Source organism: Lampris incognitus, chromosome 4 (assembly GCF_029633865.1).
Source record: "Lampris incognitus isolate fLamInc1 chromosome 4, fLamInc1.hap2, whole genome shotgun sequence".
In the NCBI taxonomy this organism is placed as follows: domain Eukaryota; kingdom Metazoa; phylum Chordata; class Actinopteri; order Lampriformes; family Lampridae; genus Lampris; species Lampris incognitus.
The window spans coordinates 11882205-11906790 of record NC_079214.1 but is presented as its reverse complement, the minus strand read 5'-3'; the positions used below and the strand labels follow the sequence as shown (position 1 = coordinate 11906790).

At 46.5% G+C, this 24586-nt stretch overlaps 1 protein-coding gene across 1 annotated transcript in view; it reads left to right on the top strand.

The window, feature by feature from the left end:
* Positions 1–24586, top strand: part of LOC130111601 (LIM domain only protein 7-like) — a 54523-nt gene that overhangs the window by 4784 nt on the left and 25153 nt on the right. The window contains 12 exon segments of the mRNA XM_056278831.1: positions 161–230; positions 1792–1898; positions 5992–6022; positions 8315–8428; positions 11792–11939; positions 12483–12636; positions 15835–16102; positions 16104–16132; positions 20597–20747; positions 20908–21050; positions 21181–21184; positions 23296–23765. Coding sequence (XP_056134806.1) covers positions 161–230; positions 1792–1898; positions 5992–6022; positions 8315–8428; positions 11792–11939; positions 12483–12636; positions 15835–16102; positions 16104–16132; positions 20597–20747; positions 20908–21050; positions 21181–21184; positions 23296–23765 — 1689 coding nt within the window.

Here is a 24586-nt window from a genome sequence, read left to right as displayed (position 1 = left end):
AATATGTAAATTCGTTCCAACAGCCCTAACTGACACCAGCGCAGTATTCATACGCTTACTCTGTTGGTATACAGAGCACATTTGTAACCTTGGGGCGGGGGGGGAGGGGGGTAATCTTGGCTTTTTTTGCTTATTGTTTTGATTTTATATTTAATTTTAGTTTGATCAACCAGCTGAAACCTGGACTTATCAAGCGAGTCAACAGGCTCTCAACTCCCATCGCAGGACTGGTAAGGTTTCCATTTCTTCTGCAGATATCGTGGGCTCTGTCTTGCAGCCGGCACAAAGGGCAGCGCAAGAGTCATCGCTGGTTTCAGACCGACGTTATTTTCCTGCCCATGTTGTTTAAATAGCAAATGTAATCGTGCCCATCTGAGCGCCCATAGGCTTGTTGGTCTTAAAATGGGGTGCGGTCACACCCATCTTGAGGCAGCGGGAAGCGATTGCGCCATTGTCCCAACAAAAACCTAGTCTAAAGTCAACGGCGCAGTATTTTCGTGCTATTTAAAGGGCGCCTTGTTCAGCTAGCAAGACGCGCCTACATAGCCGGGTGCACAACGCGCATACACTCTGCTTGTTACACACACAGGGTCGCACAGCAGCGCACAAACATGCAAAAGATTACAACTAAAGACATGACAACGGTGAGAGTTTTATTGTGTACATCACAATATTTAAAAAATGTGCAGCGACAGGCGTGGGTCCGTGAATACTGGGATGGCGTCCAACACTTTACCCGTGCCCCCGTCCATAGGGTTAGTGGCGATATCAGGAAGGGCATGTGACATAAAATTTTGCCAAATCAGTATGCGGATTGAAAAGACCATACCGGATCAGTTGAGGCTCCATACCCGGATTGGGCAAGGCCTGGGTTAACAACAGCCATTGGTGCTGTGCTATCACAGGGTACCGATGGAAACTGTGAAATCCACTGTGGCGACCTCCGAGAAACGGGGAACAAGCGGAAAGAAGACGCTATTTAGAAAATGTCAAAGCGGTTATTTATCAGGATGAGCTAATCGCAGCAATGAGGGATGAAATTGGCTAATTATGACCAGTCGTGGCAATACACATGGGTATTTAAATTTACATCATTATACTGCTTTCGGCACTGTGTGGCTGTTCTGGTGATGCCAGAAGACGAGGACGCGCTCACCGCCACCTCCTGCTTCACCGCGGGGAGCTTTGGTGGACTCCTGCTGCTCCCGTAGATGGGGTGCTCACGCGCTTTCACTTCACGCATGAGGAAACCACTTGTTTGTCCAACTTGCCAATTTATTGTGAATGGGAGATGACACTGTGATTGATTCAAGTTGTGCCCGAACACACCTAATTAATTAATTAAGAGACTAAGTACAACCTTTTGTGCCTTACTTTGTGCCCAGGTTATGTGCCGTTTATCCAGCAGAAGTGGATTTGGACACGCCCTAAAAGGACTTGCGCCATGCGCTTTACACCCTTTGCTATAGGTCATTTAAATCAGCCCCCCTTTTCTTTCACTTTAGGTGGTTGACAAGGAGTAAGTGGCGTTGCAGGAGGACACCTGCTCGCCAGGAAGTCTGGCACATCGTGTGGTTTCCTGTTGAAGTGATTTTGAGAGATGATCAAACTCAAGCTACAGCGTGACTGATAGTGAAAGTCTAGGAGAAATAATGGCGTGAGACAGGGCCCTGACTGTCTCTCCTCTCTCCTGTAATATCGTGTCTCTGGCTCTTCCTCCTTATTTTCCGCTGCTTTGTCTCTGCACCCCCCCCAAAATCCCTCTCCTCCTCCCTCGTTTCTGCTCCCCAGGATAATGTGAGTGTATTCCTTAAAGCCTGTGGAAAACTGGGACTGCATGAAGCGCAGCTCTTCCACCCAGGGGACCTGCAGGACCTATCCACTCGAGTAACACTCAGGTACACATTCCTTCAGCAAGCAGCTATGTCCGATGGGGAAAACGTGTGTGTGTGTGTGTGTGTGTGAGACCCATCGTGCTCAGAAAACTAATCAACATACCCTGTGAATTCACCGACCGATTGCACACACCCTGCAAGACTTTTACAATTTTCTTATCACATCTGTGACTGGTATGTAAATCAACTGTGGACAGCAGGACAGTGTAACGTTTGGGGTAATGCTTTCTGGCTATCTGTCTGTCTGTCTGTCTGTCTTTCTGTCTGTCTGTCTGTCTGTCTGCCTGTCTGTCTTTCCGTTCATCCATCTATCTGACTGTCTGTCTGTCTTGGATGGCTTGGAAAGGAAAACATCCATCCATTATCTGAACCACTCCTCCTGCTCTCAGGATCGTGGGGCTTCTGGAGCCTATTCCAGCAGTCATTGGGCGGCAGGCGGGGAGACACCCTGGACAGACCACCAGGCCGTCACAGGGTCAACACATACACACACACATTCATACCTACGGACAATTTAGTACGACCAATTCATCTGACCTACATGTCTTTGGACTGTGGGAGGAAACCGGAGCACCCGGAGCAAACCCATGCAGACATGGGGAGAACATGCAAACACCACACACAGGACGGCCCGGGACGACCCACCAAGGTCGGACTACCCCGGGGCTCGAACCCAGGACCTTCTTGCTGTGAGCTGACCGCGCTAACCACTGCGCCACCGTGCTGCCCGAAAGGAAAACAAAATAGGGGAGATGCTCCAGCTTTCCATGTTTCTTATTTTTCCTTTTGCAGATCCTTCTTTTTCCTCTTGGCTTCCCTTGTCATGTGATGTTTGTAACGGCTCGTGTCGCGTTAATCCTTCGCTTCCCCGCCGATGGCAATGTTTTTCCATTTGTTGCACAAATGTTACCCTGACAGAATTAAATTGCAAAGCGTGTTGCGTGTAATCGTTGGAGGCAATTGCAGCCGTCGAAGTACATCTCGTAGAAGTGTTTGTTTTTGCCACTGACGGGCTCAGATTGTTGTGTGTCTGACAGACATTACGGGAAGGATCCCTACAGCGATGGACCTTTTTTCTTTGTTTCACTTCTTCAGGTCTCTGGTGTAACGTGCTGCTGTTTGTGTGTGGGGGGCGTGGTTTCAGATGGCGTGGTTTCAGATGTGTACAGAAGAAGTCACGCCGGATCTTATCAGACCTGGCCATTCAGTTGAGTTGGCGTAGCCCGAGACACAGAGGAACCGCTAGCAGTCGTTCATTTCCGAAGCCACGGCTCCGTATTTAGCTGATTTCAACAATGTGGATGGGGCATACGAATCCGATGGCCGGCCGGAGAGCGGTTTCATATGCAATTTGCATATGAAACCGTCGTCATGCATGGTTGCATGACGACTGAGATCGCCAGTTTCTGTCGTTACGCAACTGTGCCGTTTATAAAAGTGGGGGATACCTGCAGTCGGCCGAGACCCACAAGGTCGCTAAACGTTGTGTCCAGATGAACTGATTCAGCTTTCTTGGACGTTGGGTCTGCAGTGACCATTTAGACCAGGATGACTACTGCCAGCCAAAGAAGCTGGTTCACCCCCCTCTACCTTTTGCCCCTCTCTCTCTCCTAAAAGGTCTATCTCCGTAAGGATCCTTTCCCTAATGTTGCCAGAAATGTATGACAATCTGAACCTGTCAGTGACAAGCACTTTTAGTGGACGTACTTTGACGCGAACACTTGCCCCGGCGGATCATATTGCAGCCCTGTTTTGTGTCTGCTGGCTGAAGCGTTCTCGCTCGATACTGGACCAATTTCGGAAATGTTGTCCCTAATAACTCATTTAGACCACCAAATGATGGAAAAAGGACAGCACGGTGGCGCAGCGGTTAGCTCGGCCGCCTCGCAGCAAGAAGGTCCTGGGTTCGAGCCCCGCGGTAGTCCAACCTTGGGGGTCGTCCTCTGTGTGGAGTTTGCATGTTCTTCCCGTGTCTGTGTGGGTTTCCTCCGGGTGCTCCGGTTTCCTCCCACAGTCTAAAGACATGTAGGTCAGGTGAATCGGCCATACTAGATTATCCCTAGGTGTGTATGTGTGTGTGTGTCGGCCCTGTGATGGCCTGGCGGCCTATCCAGGGTGGCTCCCCGCCTGCTGCCCATTGACTGCTGGGATAGGCTCCAGCATCCCGTGACCCTGAGAGCAGGATAAGCAGTTTGGATAATGGATGGACGATGGGAAAAATAGGACCCAGGTTTAAAAATACTGAAATCAGCCTTTAATAGTGCACTGAAATATGCATTTAATGGTGGCACTCACTGAAGTGTATGTCATGGCAATGATTAAAGCCAAAAGAGAGGTGCGGGGTTTAGATGTTGTTGAGCTAACTTTGGTCGGCAGTCGGGCCCACGGGTATTTCCAGACGGTTTCCAACCCCCATAGAAATCACAAGGCACCTAGCCTGACCAGGATGTGATCGGCCTGTAGGATTTGTCTAGCTTGTGAGACTATAAGGCAGTCGCCTTCTTATTTCTGACGTATGCTATCAAAAGCATTGTCCAAACCAGACGAGGAAGAGCACGCCAAGCAATTACTGTGATATCTGAGCAATGGCGTAATTAACGCCAAGCGTTGTTTCATTTGAGAGACGGTTTTATTTTATCTTTTCAGTTTGTAATCTTCACAAGATTTTTTTTTTCCCAGTCAGAAGAACAGAGCTGCCTAGGTGATGGCTGTTCTGTTGTTAAATCATGATGCATATTTTACGGTTGTGCTGCTTCACAGTACAGGAAAAACAACTGCGTAATACTGAGGCAGTGTTTAACAAAACCGACTCCGAGCATGCAGACACCCCAAGGACACGAAGTCTGAAAATACTCGTTGATACGGGGGGCAAGAGAAGCGTAGTTGTGCGACAACAGTTCGGCAAAACGGAGGCAGAGCGTGGAGTGTTGGCGAGGCTGTCCTTCCTGACTTGCCTGGCTCACAGGCTGTATACTTGGATGAAGTGCCTATGGAAAATATTTCTCATGGTAATTATAGGTTTTCCATGATTTTTTTTAGTTTTTTATAATTTTATAGTTTTTGACAGTTTAGCATCAATGGCGGTCTTGTCAATCCGCGTAATGATTAGGCAGCATTTTACGTCGGACGCCCTTCCTGACACAACCCCTAACCCTATGGCGGCATGGTGACGTAGTGGTTAGTGCGGTCGGCTCACAGCGAGAAGGTCCTAGGTTCGAGCCGTGGGGTAGTCCAACCTTTGGGGTCGTCCTCTGTGTGGAGTTTGCATGTTCTCCCCGTGTCTGTGTGGGTTTCCTCCGGGTGCTCCGGTTTCCTCCCACAGTCCAAAGACACGGAGGACAGGTGAATCGGCCATACTAAATTGAATGTATGAATGTGTCGGCCCTGTGATGGACTGGCGGCCTGTACAGGGTGTCTCCCCACCTACTGCTCAATGACTCCTGGGATAGGCTCCAGCATCCCCGCGACCCTGAGCAGGATAAGCGGCTCGGGCAGTGCATGGATGGATGGATGGATGATAATTATAGGGAATTCTACACTATCTGTATATCACAATATCTACTTATATATATGGAAAAATGCCATGCTTAAGAATCCAGCTGAGGTTCATCATATTGAAAAATATCAAATCACAATCCCTCAGAAGTTTCACACCTCATTTTGCGAGCAATTTTAGCCGATATATTCTCACTAACTTGGACAACAAAATAGTGTCACAATATAATGACGATATCTGAATTTTATCCTGATACAACACCATTGAAAGATGAAAAATGATGATGTTGAACGACCACACAGCCCTGCTTACATGGTATGTATCACAGAAGACTAGTGTGCAGTGTTTGAAGCCCCTCATTTGCTCTATTTGGCAGTTCAGCCGTCGTAGCCATACATGCGCTACATGCACAATTTTCAAAGACGCTTTTATATTTGGAGTTTTCAATTTGCTGTGGAAGATCAGTCGCACCTCGAAGCGTTTCAAGTCCCGGCACGCTGAACCCTGCGGGTTTCCGCTGGTTGGTAAACTCTTCTGCGTGACCTCTGGCTGAAGCCCATGGCAGATAATTAACTAATTAGGTCTGTTTTGTCATTGCAGGCGAGAAGAAAGTAACAGGAGACTTAAAAATGTAAGTACCGGTGTGTGTGTGTACACATTTGTTTATGCCGCTGACACGTTTTAATGCTTCCATCCCAAAGGGGGTGTCTCTGGGAACATCTATTTTGACACGACAACTTGGCACCAGTAACGAGGTTGTTTTTTTTGTTTTTGTTTTTTAAGCGCTGTCTTTCTGAGTCAAACAATTGAAGTCAGTTTGTGCCCTCTGGTGAAATCCAGTCCGCGTTTCTGTGTGGTTTCCCACTCAAAATAGACCCGCGGTCGAGTTGGCTGATCCATGTTAAAAGAGTCGCATGCACACCGTCTCCCCGCTAGCGCGAGACGCTGCCTCGCTCTTACTTCACAGCAACTCGCCCAGGAATTACCGCCTGCACCCCAAATCGCACCCGACTGAGGGGCAATTAAAATGTTTTTCAGAGGAATATAACTTTACTCTGAGGTTATTTAGCACGTTTTCTATATTCTGTCACTCGAGTTTCATTTATTTATTTATTTAAGAACACGGTTTCAGACTTATGCCCCTTTTCCACGACATGGTACCGGCTCGACTCGACTCGCCCTTTTTTTTTCGTTTTCCATAACTGGAAAGTACCGGCATTTTGGTAACCGTTACCACTCTTCTGGTACCGCCTTTGTCACGGTTCCAACAAAGCTGGTGCGGGTACCCAAAGTCAACGCAGACCTCTGATTGGTCACGGTGATGGAGAACGACACTGAAGCGGATCGAGTTGAGCCGGTGCTGTATAGTGGAAAAGGGGCTTTAGTCGCCACACAGTTCTGCAGAACTAGCCTTGGCCAGTGTTCAGTCGGGTACAGAGAGGTCCAGTCATGTGGAACGGCTTCTCTTCCTGTCTGCAGCACTTCCTCATTTCACATATTTAAAGAAGGTCTTCAACAGATCCTCTTGAAAGAGTACAGTACTATGTATACATGAGGCGTGATAACCGTGTATGAAAGCCATGCAAATGCACATTTTTATGCATTTGTTTGGAAATTGTATTTTTCTTCTCTTTTAAATATTAAAATGTAAATCTCTTTGTACATCGGTGGTAAGCATATACGGCTGTCAATAATTTCAATGTTTGGTAGGTTCTTTTTACAAGCCCCCAAGGTTTTTTTTTTCCATCCCGTCTGTGCATTTTTTATGTTGTATATTACTTCTTTTATTTTATTATATGCACAAATAAGAACTACAGACTTGGTTATGTCAGTCAAGTGTTAACACACATTGGGATATTTGTAGTATTTCAATATAATAAGAAAATCAGAATACTTTATTCATCCCCGAGGGGAAATTGGGTAAAAAAAAAAATCTCTTGTTCCTAGCTCTTGCCAAAGCTGCTTTTTTTGGGGATTTTTTTCCCCTCCCTTTTTTTTTTCTCCAATTGTATCCGGCCAATTACCCCACACCCCTGAGCCGTCCCGGTCGCTGCTCCACCCCCTCTGCCGATCCGGGGAGGGCTGCAGACTACCACATGCCTCCTCCGATACATGTGGGAGTCACCAGCCGCTTCTTTTCCCCTGACAGTGAGGCGTTTCACCAGGGGGACGTAGCACGTGGGCGGATCACGCTATCCCACCCCCACCCTCACCCCCCCCCGAACAGGGGACCCGACCAACCAGCGGAGGCGCTAGTGCAGCGACCAGGACACATACCAACATCCAGCTTCCTGCCCTCAGACATGGCCAATTGTGTCTGCAGGGACGCCTGACCAAGCCAGAGGTAACATGGGGGTTCGAACCAGCGACCCCCGTGTTGGTAGGCAACGGAGTAGACCGCTATGCTACCCAAGACGCCAAAGCTTTTTTGATTCCTACCTTTTTTTGTGGTGTGCTTTGACTCTCTCCCCGTCTGCTGCATGTAACCCTGGTCATCTAGGAACTGAAAGCCGTTTTGCTGATGCTGCTGTTGATAAATCGCTCCATGTAAACTTACAAGCTGCAACTTGACTAAATGTGAGACTGGTCTTACCAGTTAAAACTATCCAAAAAGGGCTAAGCCTGCCATTTTCAATGTGCTCATTTAAGATAAGATTTGGTAATTGACCATTTGAATCACCATCCGCCTCTCTGCCACGGCACATCACGTGCCTCTTTATTAAACATGCGCACAAAGTTGAGTACATGACATTTAGATCCATCACACACAGCTGGGTAATATTAGAAAATGTAATAATTTCTGTTATTTACTGTACATTTTAAAGGCAGTTTAATTCAAACAAAGATGGGATGAACCACGTGAAGGCTGAAAGAGTTGTAATGCGCAGCCGTCTTCATACCTCTCCATCTGTTCCCTCCTCAGGTTCTGATCACAATCTACTGGTTGGGCCGCAAGGCTCAGCTCGACCCGTTCTACAGCGGACCTCAGCTTAACTTGAAGGCCTTGGAGGGGCTGCTGGGTTTGGCCCTGTCCAGGGTAGGCTGTCGTTGCAGACTCGGCACGGTCACGTGCTCTCTCTCCTCAGTTGTATTGGACCTTAGAGGGTGTCCCGTTTTGTATTTGAAATAGACAAAAAAATGGCGTCCGATTCAACGTTTTGAAACTGGTAATGAGGATGCTCTCCCTCTCTCTTATGCACACACCATACACACACGTGTGCTTGTTTCCCTAAATTCCAGCTCGTTTGTCGGACAGTGAAGTTGCCCGCACGAGCTGGCGGGAGCATCACGTGGGACACCCATCAGAGAGGAAACTAAGTAAAGAAATGACAGCTGCTGGAAATGAAAAGATGGAGCTTGAAAATCCTCCGTCTTGCAAAGTCTGCCAGTGTTTTACTTCCCCTGTCAATTTAGGATTAGACATAATGTTTTGTTGTAGACAAAGAAGTTTTCCGTGCCTGCTTTAACCTGTTGTACCCGGCCAATTACCCCAGTCTTACAAGCCGTCCTGGTCGCTGCTCCACCCCCTCTGCCGATCCGGGGAGGGCTACAGACTACCACATGTCTCCTTCGATACATGTAGAGTTGCCAGCTGCTTCTTGTCACCTGACAGTGAGGAGTTTCACCAGGGGGGCGTAGTGCATGGGAGGATCACGCTATTCCCCCACCCCCCCGAACAGGTGCCCCGACCAACCAGAGGAGGCGCTAGTGCAGCGACCAGGACACATACCCACATCCGGCTTTCCACCCGCAGTCACGACCAATTGTGTCTGTACGGACGCCCGACCAAGCCGGAGGCAATGCGGGGATTCGAACCGACGATTCCCATGTTGTTGGGCAATGGAATAGACCACGCCACCCAGAGACCTCCACGGAGGATGTTTTTTGAACAGTGCATTGAGAGTAGGTTAGAGTATTAGAAACCCTGTTGCACTGTATTTAGTTTTTCTGGCTGCCAACTTGCGTCACGTTACTTCAGTTGGAGGCCGGAAAAATTTTGGTTTCACTGCCGCCAGAGATGCAGGATAAACACAGCTGCAGCTGATAACATTGAATGGGCCCATTTGATTTTGGTGTGCCAGCACACCCATTAGCATTGACAGACAGACAGACAGAGCCAGCACTAATAATTGTCAATGGTACTTTCAAGGTTAGTTCTTTATCACACCTACATCCATCAAACACATTGTTACTAGCTGCAGCTGTGTTTATCCTGCTATGCCAACACCACATACTGTCAAGGTTAGTTCTTTATCACATCTACATCCATCAAACACATTATTGTTACTAGCTGCAGCTGTTTATCCTGCTATGCAAACACCACATACTGTCAAGGTTAGTTCTTTATCACATCTACATCCATCAAATACATTATCGTTACTATCTGCAGCTGTGTTTATCCTGCTATGCCAACACCACATACTGTCAAGGTTAGTTCTTTATCACATCTACATCCATCAAACACATTATTGTTACTAGCTGCAGCTGTGTTTATCCTGCTATGCCAACACCACATACTGTCAAGGTTAGTTCTTTATCACACCTACATCCATCAAACACATTATTGTTACTAGCTGCAGCTCTGTTTATCCTGCTATGCCAACGCCACATACTGTCAAGGTTAGTTCTTTATCACATCTACATCCATCAAACACATTATCGTTACTAGCTGCAGCTGTGTTTATCCTGCTATGCCAACACCACATACTGTCAAGGTTAGTTCTTTATCACACCTGCATCCATCAAACACATTATTGTTACTAGCTGCAGCTGTGTTTATCCTGCTATGCCAACACCACATACTGTCAAGGTTAGTTCTTTATCACATCTACATCCATCAAACTGATTATTGTTACTAGCTGCAGCTGTGTTTATCCTGCTATGCCAACACCACATACTGTCAAGGTTAGTTCTTTATCACACCTACATCCATCAAATACATTATTGTTACTAGCTGCAGCTGTGTTTATCCTGCTATGCCAACATCACATACTGTCAAGGTTAGTTCTTGATCACATCTACATCCATTAAACACATTATTGTTACTAGCTGCAGCTGTGTTTATTCTGCTATGCCAGCACCACATACTGTCAAGGTTAGTTCTGTATCACATCTACATCCATTAAACACATTATTGTTACTAGCTGCAGCTGTGTTTATTCTGCTATGCCAGCACCACATACTGTCAAGGTTAGTTCTTTATCACATCTACATCCATCAAACACATTGTTACTAGCTGCAGCTGTTTATCCTGCTATTGCCAACACCACATACTGTCAAGGTTAGTTCTTTATCACATCTACGTCCATCAAACACATTATTGTTACTAGCTGCAGCTCTGTTTATCCTGCTATGCCAACGCCACATACTGTCAAGGTTAGTTCTTTATCACATCTACATCCATTAAACACATTATTGTTACTAGCTGCAGCTGTGTTTATCCTGCTATGCCAGCACCACATACTGTCAAGGTTATATATCACATCTACATCCATCAAACACATTATTGTTACTAGCTGCAGCTGTGTTTATCCTGCTATGCCAGCGCCACATACTGTCAAGGTTAGTTCTTTATCACACCTACATCCATCAAACACATTATTGTTACTAGCTGCAGCTGTGTTTATCCTGCTATGCCAACGCCACATACTGTCAAGGTTAGTTCTTTATCACATCTACATCCATCAAACTGATTATTGTTACTAGCTGCAGCTGTGTTTATCCTGCTATGCCAACACCACATACTGTCAAGGTTAGTTCTTTATCACACCTACATCCATCAAATACATTATTGTTACTAGCTGCAGCTGTGTTTATCCTGCTATGCCAGCACCACATACTGTCAAGGTTAGTTATATATCACATCTACATCCAGCAAACACATTATTGTTACTAGCTGCAGCTGTTTATCCTGCTATGCCAACACCACATACTGTCAAGGTTAGTTCTTTATTACATCTACATCCATTAAACACATTATTGTTACTAGCTGCAGCTGTGTTTATCCTGCTATGCCAGCACCACAGCAAACCAAGACTAGCCATGTTTTTACCCTTTACATAGTTTTTAACCTGTAAATGGCAGCACACACTGTAAAGTGGTGTAAGGTTTAGTTACTCTTAATGCTGATTCAGATCCATGCCGTCGGAAGGTTCATTGCCCCGGATTTACAACTATATTCTTTTTAAAGGCAAATGTACCTTGACGTGTTTTTTCTTTTCTTTAATTCAAGGTGTAGTCAGTCTTTACAAATAAAGAAATGAAAAAAAAAGAAACAGCTGGTTTTTCGCTATAATTCAAGACTGTGGCCTCAAAATCACAATTCAAACCGACGTGTAAATTTTTTAGGCTCGACACACCCGTGTAAACCTCACTTCCGCCGCCCCTCTCCCTTCCACAGGCTCTGGAGGAGGGCGGCAGTGTGTCTCTGAAGGGCAGCGGACACGGCGAGTCCTGGTATTTGCCGAGGGAAGACCAGCTGCGTGTGAGACCGGGCTACGGGAGAGAGTACTCCGTGGACTGCGTCGACTCGCCGACCCTCCACTCAGGTAGGGAAGGTTAACCTTCACTTTATTTTGCCATTCCGGGTGCACCGGTGTGATCCCTGCTCAGATTCACTTCATTTACTATTCGACGATCCGGAATTCCTTCTAATCCCTTTATCTGAATGTTGTGTTCCCATTTCTTCAAATGCAACCCCTTTCTTGCTTCTGCCCCTCAGGAAACCGAAGTGAGAGATTCTGGCAGGTTTCACACAGTGGTGATAAAAGTGTGTGTGTGTGTGTGTGTGTGTGTGTGTGTGTGTGTGTGTGTGTGTGTGTGTGTGTGTGTGTGTGTGTGTGTGTGGTGGGAGAGAGTGAGAGATGCCTGGCAGAGAGCACTGTGAAGGTTGGGCTGTGTGAAGACCGACTCAAAAGCCAAGTCGATTTCTCCATTTTGACTTGTTTGTTTATACCATAACCCTTTTTTTTCTCCATGTGAATTACCTTTTTTTTTTTTTACTTTTTATTAAAGCTAGTGTCCATCCCTCTTCTCCCAGTGACTTTTCCTCTCTGTCTGTCATCTTCTGTTTCTCTATGGGCCTCATTCAGGCTGTGGCAGTGACACAGAGGCAGATCAGGTGTTTCAGATGGAGACCACGCAGCCCACATCTCCCGGAGACAGAGGCTCTGTCCCACCGTCACGCCTCGGGAGGACATCTGCACGGCAGGAGAATGGAACGGGCTATCCCAGCCCACTCACCAGGTACTCTTATCATGTCAGCCACAGACCGTTCACACGCTGCTGCTTACTCATTCAGTTTACAGCTGATGGAGTCTAACTGCATTCTGAGGAGCTCATTTTTTGTACTGGGGGGGGGGGGGGTATGACTCAGACAGGACTTGCAACGAGTCATTCATACTAAAACATTCATATATATATATATATATATATGAACTTAGCACAAAGAGTAAGGAAATTTGTATTTAGTAGATTATTTCTTTGTTGTAACAAAGCTTCTTGGCAATAAATCTTATATCAGGCAGCTGATTGTCAGCACCTTGGGTACCAGACGCTCAAAACAAGAGTCAATAGCAACAGCAAAATAAGCTGTTTGGCATTGGCAGAGAAGATTTGGCAAATTGTTCATGGGCACAACCCACATACTCAGCTCTGCTGCTCATACCACAAATGTTCCTTACAAATGTGGCCCCATTTAAAAGAGAAATAAACAGGCTTTCCAACGGTATAAGATTTATTGCCAAGAAGCATTGTTGCAACAAAGAAATCCAGCAAACACAAATTTCCTTGCTTTTTGTGCTAAGTGTATATATATATATATACATATATATACGTATATATATATATATATATATATATATATATATATATATATATATATATATATATATATATATATATACTCCCCACAGTAACAGGGAGTGCAGAAGAGAGGTGAAGAAGAGGGTGCAGGCAGGGTTGAGTGGGTGGAGAAGAGTGTCAGGAGTGATTTGTGACAGAGGGGTAAGAGCTCAAGGGAACAAGATGGTAGTGAGACCAGCTATGTTGTATGGTTTGGAGACGTTGGCACTGATGAAAAGACAGGAGGTGGAGCTGTAGGTGGCAGAGTTGAAGATGCTAAGATTTTCACTTGGAGTGACGAAGAAGGACAGGATTAGGAACGAGTATGTTAGAAGGACAGCTCAGGTTGGACGGTTTGGAGACAAAGCAAGAGAGACAAGACTGAGATGGCTTGGACTTGTGTGGAGGAGAGATGCTGGGTATATTGGGAGAAGTATGGTGAATATGGAGCTGCCAGGGAGGAGGAAAAGAGGAGGTTTATGGATGTGGTGAGAGGGGACATGCAGGTTGCTGATGTGACAGAGGAAATGGAAATGGATGGTCCACTGTGGCGACCCCTAATGGGAGCAGCCGAAAGTAGTAGTAGTAGATATGATATACACACACTTGCTCTATATCTATTCTATTTGGCCATGTTGTATCACAGGTGATGTTTGTTTTGATATTTGTCTCTGAAGCACAGAACACAATTATCTCTTGGCAATTAAGAAGCGCATAGGTCAAATACAAAGGCCATGCAGTAATGCAGTAACCAGGAAATTCATCTTATGGTCCATTTTCTATTGTGGCATCATGTTTGATCATTGTAGGAATAACTCGGCTGGATTTCATGGTAAATGAATCACCCCACCCCCCCATGAAACTCACTCTTTTTTAATTCAAGAATGCATGTACAATGCTAATTTTTGATTTTTAGAGACTCCCCAAAATTTCCTAACATCATATTTAGGCGAGCGCCTGTCTTTCCCCCTTATAGTTCACATTCTGGGTGTGGCGTTAACTTGTACTGTCATATGAAATCCGTTTTTGTCTCACGTAACCCCCAGTCATGAACAATGGACTCTACAACGCCAGCTACCAATTCCAATACCTGACCATACTTTGGCATCCTAGCAGCTTCTTTTATCCTCTGATTCTTTGACGTCTGATTTCTTCATATTTTCTCAAGGCTGGAGCCCTATATGTATCTTCACCAATCCTCCACTAGTTTTGTAAAACATTTTATTTTTGCACGATGGCACTTTTCGACAATGCACTAAAAGGGAGATCGATGGATAGATATACGTTGTCACTTTTGACTAGCACCCCCACCCTTTGAGTCCTTTGTGTTTAAGAGGTCAGCTTTAGCAACTGTGGCAGTCATTCCATTGTAAGGAGCTTTGTGTTGCAGGACAAGGACAGTGCTTTAGAAATGACAGTTATTGATTCAGTCAACAAAAACAGCTTATGCTAGCTGGCAGGTTTTGTGACACATTGACCCTGGCCATGGTTTAAACTTGACTTGTTAGACCTATGCTTCTGCAGTTTTTATTAAGATTTCAAAAGAAGGGTGTCCGGATAGTGTAGTGGTCTATTCCGTTGCCTACCGACACCGGGATCTCCGGTTCGAATCCCCGTGTTGCCTCCGGCTTGGTCGGGCATCCCTACAGACACAACTGGCCGTGTCTGCAGGTGGGGAAGCCGGATGTGGGTATGTGTCCTGGTCGCTGCACTAGCGCCTCCTCTGGTCGTTCAGGGCGCCTGTTCAGGGGGGGGAGGGGGAACTGGGGGGGGTAGCGGGATCCTCCCACACACTACGTCCCCCTGGCGAAACTCCTCAGTGTCAGGTGAAAAGAAACGGCTGGCGACTCCACGTGTATCGGAAGGAGGCATGTGGTAGTCTGCAGCCCTCCCCGGATCGGCAGAGAGGGTGGAGCAGTGACCGGGATGGCTCAGAAGAGTGGGGTAATTTGCCAAGTACAATAGGGGAGAAAAAAAAGGGGGGCGGGGATCCATAAGAAAAAGATTTTAAACTTATTTCAAAAGAACTTTTTGCTCAGTTCGTTCTGGTGATGCTCTGAAGGAATTCCTCTAATAGGACTTGATTGACAAGTTTGAGGACTGAGGTTTGCAGGAGCTGTACCTGGTGGTGGATGAAATAGCCAGTCGATCAGATAAAGGCTTACTCACTGTACCTGAAATAACACTTCTCATGCATTGCTTTGCTATGGTCTGTGAAGGACGAGATAGCACATGATGTACCCGTGTCACTGTCTTGACAATGAGCTCCCACTTCATCCTACTAACCAAGCATGTCAGTCTGGAGACGCTGTCTTGAAAAGAGGACTCCTGGCTCTGCAGATACCAGGTGAACATCTGTGCTATATCTGGCCATCCTAACCCATGACTTAATGAATACCTGTTTACTGTTTGAATGTTGAGAGCCCACACCGGGAATCCGGTGAGACTTTGCATGAATCTCTATTTTAAATGATTTCCGCTTGACAACTTTGTTCCGTCAGTTAACCTGTTGAGACAGTCATTCATAATGTGTTGGCCGAAACTGATGTGTACGAGATGTGGCGCCATCCAACCTGAATCAATATACACCGCCCTTCGCAGCAGCAATGCAGGCGCTTCCATTTTCCCTCGACCCCAACTGGCTCTAATTCCCACTGACGAGCTTCTCCTGAGAGATCTCTGTGAGGAAGACTCTGAGGACGACGATAAAGAGGCGGACCCCGTCCTAGATGACCTATATGCCCGCAGAGTGCGGCAGACCCTTCGCCAGACATCCTCCAATCTCCACTATGACCACTTCTTGCCTCAATACTGGACACCCGAGGAGGAGATCCGCGTCCGCAGGATCTACCTCGGCTCCCAGAGGAGAACCCTGGTATCGCAAATTGCAGCGCTTAAGGTCTGTCCAGTCTAAACATTCTGCTTGTAGTTGCTCTGCAAGGCAGTACTAAGAAGGCGGCTTGTGGAAGCAGATCTCCTTAACCCTTTTTTTTTTTTTTATTTACTCGAATGCAGGAGTGCAGTGTCGTACGCGTGTCAGATATAACACATGCTCAGTGTATTTCTGCACAGATGTGAATGCATCGCTTGAGGGTGGTGAGAGCTCTTGTTAGTTAACTAATGAGGGATATGCAAAGGCTCGGTCTGCAGATGTGAGTCATGCATTCCTGCTTTCGACGTAACGCCAAAATGTGCAGCCGTGCATGAAAACTACACCTACTAGATGGATGATATACTCGAGGCTCAACGTTTTCGGTTTTTATTTTTCAAAGCCATCCAGCGTGCCGGATTTCGCCACAAGAGGACACTGTCGCATAACCTCACACGAACAGGAACAACTTTTGGATCTGGGGAAACATAAAACCCGAGGTGAAAATCAGTTTAAAAATCTGGGTGTTTTTCAGTGAAAATCGGTAAAAGCCAAAAACGCTGAGCCTTGAGTAAACTCGAGAGTCCCCACGAGTGAGAAGCTGCGGTCATTTCTTACTGGGTGTGCCTGCGTAACATTGTCGTCTGGCTCCGTGTTTGTTGGTTTGCAGTGCTAACGTGTTGGACAGCCTAACCACACCAGCTTACTAAAGTTTGCAAGATGACCCGAATAGGAAAAAAAGCCACATTGCTCGTCGTTATTTTGCACGGTGTTCTGAAAACACTCACTCCCCCCCCCCCCCCATCACTGTTAATGGACTATGTTGATGGACTATATTGGTGTGAGTTTGTGTCTTGTGTGTGGTTCCCGTTATTGTTGGCCTTGTTCTCTCCATTCATCTTGTTACTCATTTCCTTTTTTTCCTTCCATCTTTGGCTGCAGCCGTAAGGCTTCATCTCCCTGTGAGGATGACTTTGATTGCGACGTCCTTTCCCGGCTCATCGCACCCTCTGCCGCGCGAAACGCCTCCCCTTCAGCTCGAGAGCCTCTGAACCATGTCTGAGGAGCCGTCCTCCCGAGCACCTCCTGAGCGTGCTCGCCGTTTCCCACCACTTACCCCACCAACGCACTGTTACCTACGCAAACTCTCCACCTTTACCCCACCCCACCCACCCACCATTCATACATGGACTTCTCCAATCTCCCTTACCCATATCTTACTTCGACCCTCATTCATTGTTACAGTAGCAAGGCGGCAAAGAACCCCTGGGGTGCTTGATTTGCAGTCCTGACTCATCGGCTACGTAGCTTTTTCTCAGACGTGCAAATATCGAGTGCATTTGGCCGCGTTTTAACAAATCGCTGCAATCAGGCAAGTGAAATTGTCTCTTGCATTTTTTTACAGTTGAATCCCATCGGAACCCCTTTTTCCCCGGCGGTGCACGCCATTACCTGGCATTTATCTAGGGCTCTGTATCGAGCGCCGGTGACGTGGTGGCTCTTTGCTTTTCGCCGTCTTCAAATAAGGCGTGCTGAGTCACGAAGTCACCGTTTCGTGATAGCCAAACAAATGACTCACGTGTCACGTCTTCGTAGCCTAAAAAGGTTTGTTATTGTGCCGGCACTAGTCTCATCAAGTGTTGGCCTGTGTGGACTTGCTTTGTGTAGGAAAAACAAGCTGTGTAACTGTGGGACAATAAAGTATTTGAATTATACAGTGTGGCTTTTATGATCTAGATGAAGCACAGAACATGTGTTTTGCCTACACATATACTGATGTACAGTGTTTTCTCTTCTCATCATGTAGTAATGGCTTGTATGATGTATATGTGTTATAATGGTTCTGTTCAGAACACGAGCTCAGGGCGTCCGGGTAGCGTAGCGGTCTATTCCGTTGCCTACCGACACGGGGCATCGCCGGTTTGAATCCCCGTGTTGCCTCCGGCTTGGTCGGGCGTCCCTACAGAGGCCGTGTCTGCGGGTGGGAAGCCGGATGTGGGTATGTGTCCTGGTCGCTGCACTAGCGCCCCCTCTAGTCAGTCGGGTGATCCTCCCACGTGCTACGTCCTCCCTGGTGAAACTCCTCACTGTCAGGTGAAAAGAAGCGGCTGGCAACTCCACATGTGTCGGAGGAGGCGTTTGGTAGTCTGCAGCCCTCCCCGGCTCGGCAGAGGGGGCGGAGCAGCAACCAGGACGGCTTGGAGAGTGGGGTAATTGGCCAAATACAATTAGGGGGGGGGGGGGGAATCCCGGGGGGAATCCCACCCCCCCCAAAAAAAGAAAAGCTCTGTATTTCGATGCTGTCCTTCATCAGCCCACATATCTGAGATGTCTCTCTTTGGTTCTGTAGACCATGTCAAATTCAGGTCAGACCTGGGAGACCACCTCAGGTCAATCCTGGCTGGATCTGGTAAGTCCCTTGAGCGACATACTTTTTACTCCTCACATCTCTCTATTTCCTTCTCAAAGTACGTTTTGGGGAAGTGAGGAACTTCACCGCCTCGACCGGCGGTGGTGAAGGCACTGAGCACAGGTCGTGCGAGGAACCTAGTGGCGGGCCCGGAGACCCCGGCCCAGCCTTCAGCCGCTTTTGCCTCGCCTCCCGCGCTCGGCTGTGATGGAGCTTTCAGCTTATCTGTGCGGAAGTCCGACACGGCGTACATCCTGGCTCGTTTAGTCGACCGCCGTACGATAAATTATCTCCGGGGCGAGACGGCTTGACAGCTGCCATTTTAATCAGCCCGAGTATTTGTAATTTCACAGCACCTCGCCTCGGATGATGTCAGTGTGCTGATGTGCCACCTAATTGCTAAATGCCGCTCTAGGATTTCGGGAATTTCATAAGTCTGGCACGCTCTGCTGCGCACGGCAACGGCGTGTGTCGGGAGTCACGGCTGTTGTTGTCTGGGATGGCAACGGCGCAGGCTGCATTTATTACAGTACGTCAAGCATTGTGCTGCTTAGGGGTGCAACTGCATGGCGTCCGGTGTGTGCTTACTGTACACCCCTGTTCTCACAGGGCCAAGGCTTGTGTAGCTTGAATGTAAAAATGTGCTGTGCTGTAACTGTTGTGTGCTAGATGGCATGCTTTGTGGGTTGGCCGGGGCAGCATCTTTCTTTTTTTTTTTAAGGTTGGCATAAAAAAATGTGCAGAGAGAGAGAGAGAGAGAGAGAGAGAGAGAAGAGAGAGAGAGAGAGAGAGAGAGAGAGAGAGAGAGAGAGAGAGAGAGAGAGAGAGAGAGAGAGAGAGAGAGAGAGAGAGAGAGAGAGAGAGAGGAGAGAGAGAGGAGAGAGAGAGAGAGAGAGAGAGAGAGAGAGAGAGAGAGAGAGAGAGAGAGAGAGAGAGAGAGAGAGATGACTCCATTTTGCTTTGCTTGCTATGCTACTGATTCTCAGAAGGTGGTGCTCTCGTGCCATAAAACATTGCACTCCTCTCATTAACAGTTTTACGGCAGTATCGAGTAAGCCAGTGTTTCTCAACCGGGGGTCCGCGGACCCCTAGTGGTCCGTGGTGTAATTGCAAGGGGTCCGTGAAAATAAAATATCTTTAAAAAAAAGATCCTACGACATTTATAGAAATAGGATTATTTTACTTAAATGTGACTGAGACCTTTATCTACCTAAACTATAAAGGGTAACAGGACTTTTTTCTCTAATTACATCTGTTTCACAAGTGTAATTTATTGTATTTTAATAAGAGATCTCCCTCCCGTTTGCATTGTTAAAAGTTACTGCATAAAAATTCTGTTGTTACATATATCTGAAAGTTTACTGAATACATATTCTGTTTAGTTACATATATCTGAAAGTTACTGAATACATATTCTGTTTTGTTACATATATCTGAAAGTTACTGCATAAGAATTCTGTTTTGTTACATATATCTGAAAGTTACTGAATAATACATATTCTGTTTTGTTACATATATCTGAAGGTTACTGAATACATATTCTGTTTTGTTACACATATCTGAAAGTTACTGAATACATATTCTGTTTTGTTACATATATCTGAAAGTTACTGAATACATATTCTGTTTTGTTACATATATCTGAAAGTTTCTGAATACATATTCTGTTTTGTTACATATATCTGAAAGTTACTGAATACATATTCTGTGTTGTTACATATATCTGAAAGTTACTGAATACATATTCTGTTTTGTTACATATATCTGAAAGTTTACTGCATAAGAATTCTGTTGTGTTAACTATATCTAAGTTACAACTGAAAGCTCTTATTTTTGCCCCAAAGAGTGAATAAATGCTATAATGCAATTTAAAAGGCAGTTTCTACTGTTTCTATCAAATTGCAACCCCCCCTCCCCCAAGATCAGGTGGAGGGGTCCTCAGGGTAGATCAAAAATACGCAGGGGGTCCAGCACCCCAAAAAGGTTGAGAACCACTGGAGTAAGCAGAACAACTCGATACTATCATGTGATCATGTTGATAATGATGATGGACACTTCGCTCTCTTCCCGCCTCCACCTGTCAGGAGTAAATCTCTGAGTGACATCCCGATGGTGTCCCCCGCGCGTATCTCTGATGGCAAGGCCCGTGACGGCAGCGTGGCACGGGAGAGCAAGCGGGAACCGCTAGTGAGGAGCAGCACCAGGTTCAAGGACAGTGAGGCCAAGTGGCAGGATGTGAGTCTGGGCGGCCAAAGTCGACATCACCATAAAAACAGTCATCCGCTTTCAGTTAATATCAATACATCAGTCGATTATGTTCTGATAGTTATGTGCGAAGTAAAATGATTGTGCGTATACGCAGTGTCGTGTTTGTTTACGCCTGTCTTCCTGATAGGACTTGACAAAGTGGAAGAACCGTCGCAGGAGCACCACCTCTGACCTCCGTCGGAAGTTGCAAGAGCGGGAGCATGTCATTAATCAGATGATCAGCGGGGCCATGGCTAGCCCCAGGAAGACGGCGGGCGGGCCGCTGAAGAGGTATGTCCCCACTCGGTGTGAGATCTGAGACGGCAGAAAATACTCCTGCGCCAAATGCCTTTACGTAGGGTGTATGCGTGTGTTTTGTCCTCAAGTGCTGATAAATGAAAACTACAAATTTCCTGCTAAGGATGGTAAAATCACAAACCCCCCTGTCTAGCGGAGACAATTGTTTTTATTTATTTATTTGTTCCCTCAGAAAATGGTTATCTCTGAGCTACGGGCTCCGTTTACATTCGTCACATTTGGGGTTTGGCTTAGGTCTGTTATTAAAGATGGAAGAATTGGGTGTAAGGTTGCGTTAGGGTTACATTTGGGTTAGTTGTGGTTCAGCATGGGGTTAGGGTTATGGAAAGGGTTAAAGTTTGGTTAATTGCCTACCAACACGGGGATTGCTGGTTCGAATCCCCGCGTTACCTCAGGGTTGGTCGGGCATCCCTAGAGACACAACTGGCCGTGTCTGTTGGTGGGAAGCCGGATGTGGGTGTGTGTCCTGGTCGCTGTACTAGCGCCACCTCCTGTTGGTTGGGGCTCCTGTTTGGGGGGGAGGGGGAACTGGGGGGAATAGCGTGATCCTCCCACGTGCGACGTCCTCCTGGTGAAACTCCTCACTGTCGGGTGAAAAGAAGCGGTTGGTGACTCCACATATATTGGAGGAGGCATGTGGTAGTCTGCAGCCCTCCCAGGACTGGCAGAGGGGGTGGGATAATTAGACGGGTACAATTGGGGAGAAAAGGTGGGGGGGGGGCAAAAAAAAAAAGTTTGGGTTAATTTCAGGGTTCAAGAAATAGGAGTTTGACTCCCAATGTATTTTTTTTGTCCCCTTGAAGATGTATAAACGAATGTGTGTGTGTTCTTGAATTTTGTTCTGTGTACAATGACAGTAAAGGGCCTTCTTCTATCTTTGAGGACCAATTTGAGTTTTTAACTATCAGAATGAGGACATTTTGGCCGGGTCCCCCCTACCTTTAAGGGTTTGAGGTTTAGGACTTGGGTTTAGGGTTAAATTTAGGATTAGGTTCAGGTTAGATAAAGGTTAAGGTCAGGCATGTAGTTCTGGTGCTTAAGGTTAAGAGCTGGGAATTCATGTAGTCAACGGGAGCCCTCGGAAAGAAAAATACAAGTGTGTGAGAGAGAGAGAGAGATCTGCTGACCTGAGCCACTACTAAGCTGAAAGTGCTGCAGTAAACTGTTGTCAAGTGAAATGTGACACACAGTCCTCCTCCCACCTCTTTGTATGCCCACTCCTCCCCTCCCTTACATCTACCCCTCTTTCCTTACATGCCAATTCCACAGGACCAGCAGTCACCAAGCAGCTGCAACCCTGCCCCCCATCCTTCCTTCATCCCTCCGCCGACAAAATCGTATTGCTCCGGACTCCAGCCCAGCACTCAAGCTGTCCTGACACGCAGCTACGCCACTGAGGCCCTCTTCAGCCCTGCTGCTCCCGACAGCCCCCCATCCCCAAGCCCAAACTCGGGTAACTTTTCTGCTTTGCTTTTTATTTTTACAGACCTAAAAATGGAAAACAGCCTTTAAATAGGAGAGCAGAAACAACTTTCCCCCCAACGAGTTCAGACAGTTTTTGCATTGAGTTTTGCAGCTACATTTATATTTAATGATTTGGCAGATGCTTTTACCCAAAGCGTCTTACAAGAGAGGCAGCAACTGAAAAAAAAAAAACAAAATTTGAGCGTTACCAACTGGCATCAGAGCATTACATAGTAATCATATCAGAGTAGTACTCTATGTAGTTGCAGTAGTACATTTGCTGCATATACAGTATAGCAATCATCATAGTAATAAAGGTAAACAGTCAAGTCGAGGGTGTTTAGTGTAGGTGCACCTTAGATAATCAAGAGGCGGAGAATTGGAGAATCAAAATGTCTTGATGCATGCTCAACCCGGGTAAGAAAATCAAAGAAGGGTGAATCAGTTCATCTGGATACAACGTTTGTTGACAGATACGTTTCATCACTCAACTAAGTTGCATCTTCAGTCACTTGGCTGAGTGATGAAATGTATCTGTCAGTAAACGTTGTATCCAGATGAACTGATTCAACCTTCTTTGACAAAGAACAAATCAATCAATATTGCCACAAAACAGAAAAACAGACAAATTGTGCCACCAGAGCACAAAAATGTGAAGTGCAACAGGAGCCAAATGTAGGCTTATTAGAGTTTTTACCTTTGAGGCTGTATTTGATGGCTATCTCCTAATATCTGCTGAATTATTTATACCCAGGGAGCCCTCATAGGAGCCATGCCTGCGTCCAATCCCACCTTCTTAGGGGAAGATATCCACCTGGCTACCCTAGCCTCAGATGGAGGAGAGGTCACCACACCCTCTCTGGACTGCCCATTGAGCTCTCAGGCCCAAGTCGAGGCCCGCGGCAACCTAGGACCTCTCGAAACCACATTCGTGTTGAGCCAGCCTGCTACTGTCGACCAGATTGCTTATCCAGATATGCTGCATAACAAGCCCGTAACATCAACCACTAATGGCTCTAGAGCAGATGTCACCGACACGCTCATTTCTGCTGTGTCCAGTGGTTCTAGTCGCCAGGCGTTCTCATCTTCCATCGAGTCCACACCACAGCCCAGTCCAGTCAGCCATGTAACTGTGGATTCTGTGACAGACTTGTCCTACCAGAACAAGGATTCCCCGACAGAGGCCCAGACGAGATCCAGCCAGCAGCCCGCAGGCCTCTACAGGTCGGTGTTTCACTTGTTACTCAATAGGACGGTCTTACCAAGGTTCTGGAAAGTATGTAGTAGTAGACTACTACTACTTTTGGCTGCTCCCGGGTCACCACAGTGGAATCATCCGTTTCCATCTCTTCCTGTCCTCTGCATCTTCCTCTGTCATGCCAACCACCTGCATATCCTCCCTCACCACATCCATAAACCTCCTCTTTGGCCTTCCTCTTTTCCTCTTCCCTGGTAGCTCCATGTTCAGCATCCTTCTTCCAATATACCCAGCATCTCTCCTCCACACATGTCCAAACCATCTCAATCTTGTCTCTCTTGCTTTGTCTCCAAACCGTCCAACCTGAGCTGTCCCTCTAATATACTCGTTCCTAATTCTGACCTTCTTCTTCACTCCCAATGAAAATCTTAGCATCTTCAACTCTGCCACCTCCAGCTCCGCCTCCTGTCTTTTCATCAGTGCCACTGTCTCCATACAACATAGCCGGTCTCACAACCATCTTCTAAACCTCCCCTTCTGTCGAAAATCACTCCTGACACTCTTCTGCAGGTTCTGGAAAGTATATAAAGAATGGGAAATTAGTTTCTTACATTCCAGATCCGAAAAGGTACGGAAATTACCAGGAAAAAGGAGATTAATAGTGTGGAGAAAAAAGTTTTCACTATTTGAGTTTAAATCTTTTTTTCTTTTTTGAAAAGCTTAATCAGTCTTTTCATAATAAATAGGACTAGATCAGTGTATGTGGTATTCCTTTAACTTGCGTGCATGTTTCCTCTCTATGAGTCGGTGGAGATGTAGACTACAGGATCGATCCAACAGCAGGTTG